The 2637-nt window shown below is 37.0% G+C and overlaps 1 protein-coding gene across 1 annotated transcript in view; it reads right to left on the reverse strand.

The window, feature by feature from the left end:
- Positions 1-469: 469 nt before the first annotated feature.
- LOC107559663 (trafficking protein particle complex subunit 9-like) overlaps positions 470-2637 on the reverse strand; it is a gene marked incomplete at its 3' end in the record, with an annotated part of 86581 nt that continues 84413 nt past the window's right edge. Inside the window, exon 14 of the mRNA XM_016243563.1 lies at positions 470-621. Within this exon, the coding sequence (XP_016099049.1) occupies positions 470-621 (152 nt within the window). The remainder of the gene's footprint in view (positions 622-2637) is intronic.

Here is a 2637-nt window from a genome sequence, read left to right on the forward strand (position 1 = left end):
ACACCTCCACAACAACTTCAAAGCAAAGACAGTGTGTGTGTGTGTCTGTGCCTGTAGAGGCCACCTGCTCAGTCACCGATCCTGAAAGCGGTCTGGGATTAGAGGAGACACACACACACACACACACACACACAGTCCAAAGACAACGCTTTTCATGTTCGCGTGTGTGGAATACCACTAAGAGCACTGCACAGTCTTATTTTCCATCCTCAAAGACGCAGAGACAGAGGTGCATAAAAGCAGACGTCTTTATTCAAAGAGAGAGCACATCAAAACAGTGGAGTCACTGAGAAATCTCAGATGGGCTCGAGTGATCAGACTAATGCACAGACTCTATTACGAACTCACAGCAATCAGCGCAGCCTTTGAACCTCTGTCCCATTACAGGACGTGCGTCGTCTCAAAAACGCAGTGGCATTTACCGCTCGATAAAGAGCAGGACGGCATTCAGATTGTGTGCTGCGTGTACCTTTAGTGCTGAGGGTTTTAGACGTCAGCTCCAGCGTGTTCAGCATCTCTGTGCCGATATTCTCCAGGGTGATGGTCAGCTGCTGCGTCTCTCCGTTAAACAGCTGCAAGGACACGCTGGTGGACAGGTCTTCACTGGACAGATGAGCAGACCTGGACCAAAACAAAAAATACAAAGCATAAAATCTTTAAATGTTTATTAGGGGTGTAAATAATTGCTTTGACAACGATTCAGCTGTGAATCTTTACGTGATGCATCACAACATTTTGTCACAGTTTGATGGGATTTTTTATATTTTGGCAGGATTCTAAATGCATAAACTTAAAAACTTTCAAAGACACACTGAGGACACAAACGTACAGTAAATGCAGGGACAATTTAAAGCATAGTGGGGAAAAAAATAAAGTTTCACTTTAAAAAGCTCAAAATGTTATTAAGGACAAGTACTTTTGATTGCTTTGCAATAATTTCAGAGTGTGCCTGTGGAGAAAAGTGTCTGCTAAATAAATAATTGTAAAACACAGGGTATTATTATAGTAATTATAATCAATTATTAATTTGCATACTCATTATATTGAAATAGCATTCTCAGATTGAAGCCTTTACATCCCTGATGTCCTAAATATAAAATAAATAAAATAAACAAGTAAATAAATAATGAAAAATATAAGTATCTAATTAAATAAACAAATATGCAAATTATTAAGTAAACAAATAAATAAATCAAAAATATTTAAGTAAATAAATAAATGACTGGGGCAGCTATTTTGTAGTCAAAGTAGTATTGTGAAAGTATAAAAACTTACCAAGCTAGTGTCTCAATAACATGTCAATCACCAATAAAATCTTAAATAATAATAATATAACTCAAAATCATGCTAAACGTATTTGTTGGTCCAGTTAATGCATGCCCTAGAGGACTATTGTAAAGACCAGCCGGTGGCCATGTCAATAAGGTCAATGGCTCCTTTAATTGAAAGGTGGGACCTTCTTTTCTACAGCCGCTTTTCAATAAAAAGAGTCAATGGACTTTTTAGGACTTCACATGAGTGATTTCTCATGTGGCTTGTCTCCTTATATCACGTCTAGTTTAGCAATGGCATCTAGCTCAAGAGATGTGCAAAAGCACTGCAAAATTCAGACTTATCATTATAAAAGTCTTCAAAATTAGGGAACACCCTGAGGCTTGAGAAAAACCCTTAAAATAAACAGTCCATTAAAAAAAGGTGTGCTGCCAATGTTCTATTCCATCAATCCCCCCTCGATCGCTGTGTTTGTTCCACTCAGGGTGTCTAAACAACCTCTAGTAAATCGCTTAAAAGCTTTAATCCATTTTTCATGTCTTCATACTGTGCTGTTTTTGTCAAAGAGCATTTAGACTGATGTTTGGCTCTAAAAACCTCTTCAAGAAGCTCAGAAGAAAGTGAAAGAAGAAAAAATAACTGTGGACGGTCAAGCCGAAAAGAGTGTTTCATGGCAGTTTTCGGAAATATCAATTCACAGCACAACATTTGCATAAATTAACTCATTTTCCTGACATAAAAAAGACTAAAAGGAAGTAAAAACTGAACATTCAAAAGACCATTTACAAAATAAGAACATGCAAAAACATTTTAGCATTGATATCATGAATTTGATCTTAAAAACTGTCGTTTTCAGGAGGATAAACGCAATGCATGTGCACATTCCGGAGTAAATAAAGTATCAAAAAAGGCTTATATTTCTACAGTCGCCATATTTAGAGTTACGAATTCTCCTATTCATTTTTATATGAGTGGTTAAATGAGTGGTTTTGTCTCCTCCTCCTTAAAATATCTCTGACCAAACCTTTATTCCAGCAGAGCCACACTAAACAAACCAATTTCATTTCATTCTGAATGTCATTTCAGACTGACTCATTCAAGTTGAAGAATAATATTATTAATGTACTTGAGAATGAATATGTTTACAGCAGCCTCTGCAGAGTTAAATATGATTGAAATGACTGACAATCCTGTCAAATGGAATATAAGGCTGTGAATGTATATGTGTGTGTAGGCCTATAAGGAATTACTGTAATTAGCTCTGGGTGCTTTGGGATCGTCCAGAGTCTTCAGCCTGCCAAACTCTTCTCAAACAAACCATATTAAAGAAAAAATGAAAAGGATGGGGGGGGGGGGGTTTTTTGC

This window comes from Sinocyclocheilus grahami, unplaced genomic scaffold (assembly GCF_001515645.1).
Source record: "Sinocyclocheilus grahami isolate Dianchi unplaced genomic scaffold, SAMN03320097.WGS_v1.1 scaffold695.1, whole genome shotgun sequence".
In the NCBI taxonomy this organism is placed as follows: Eukaryota; Metazoa; Chordata; class Actinopteri; order Cypriniformes; family Cyprinidae; genus Sinocyclocheilus; species Sinocyclocheilus grahami.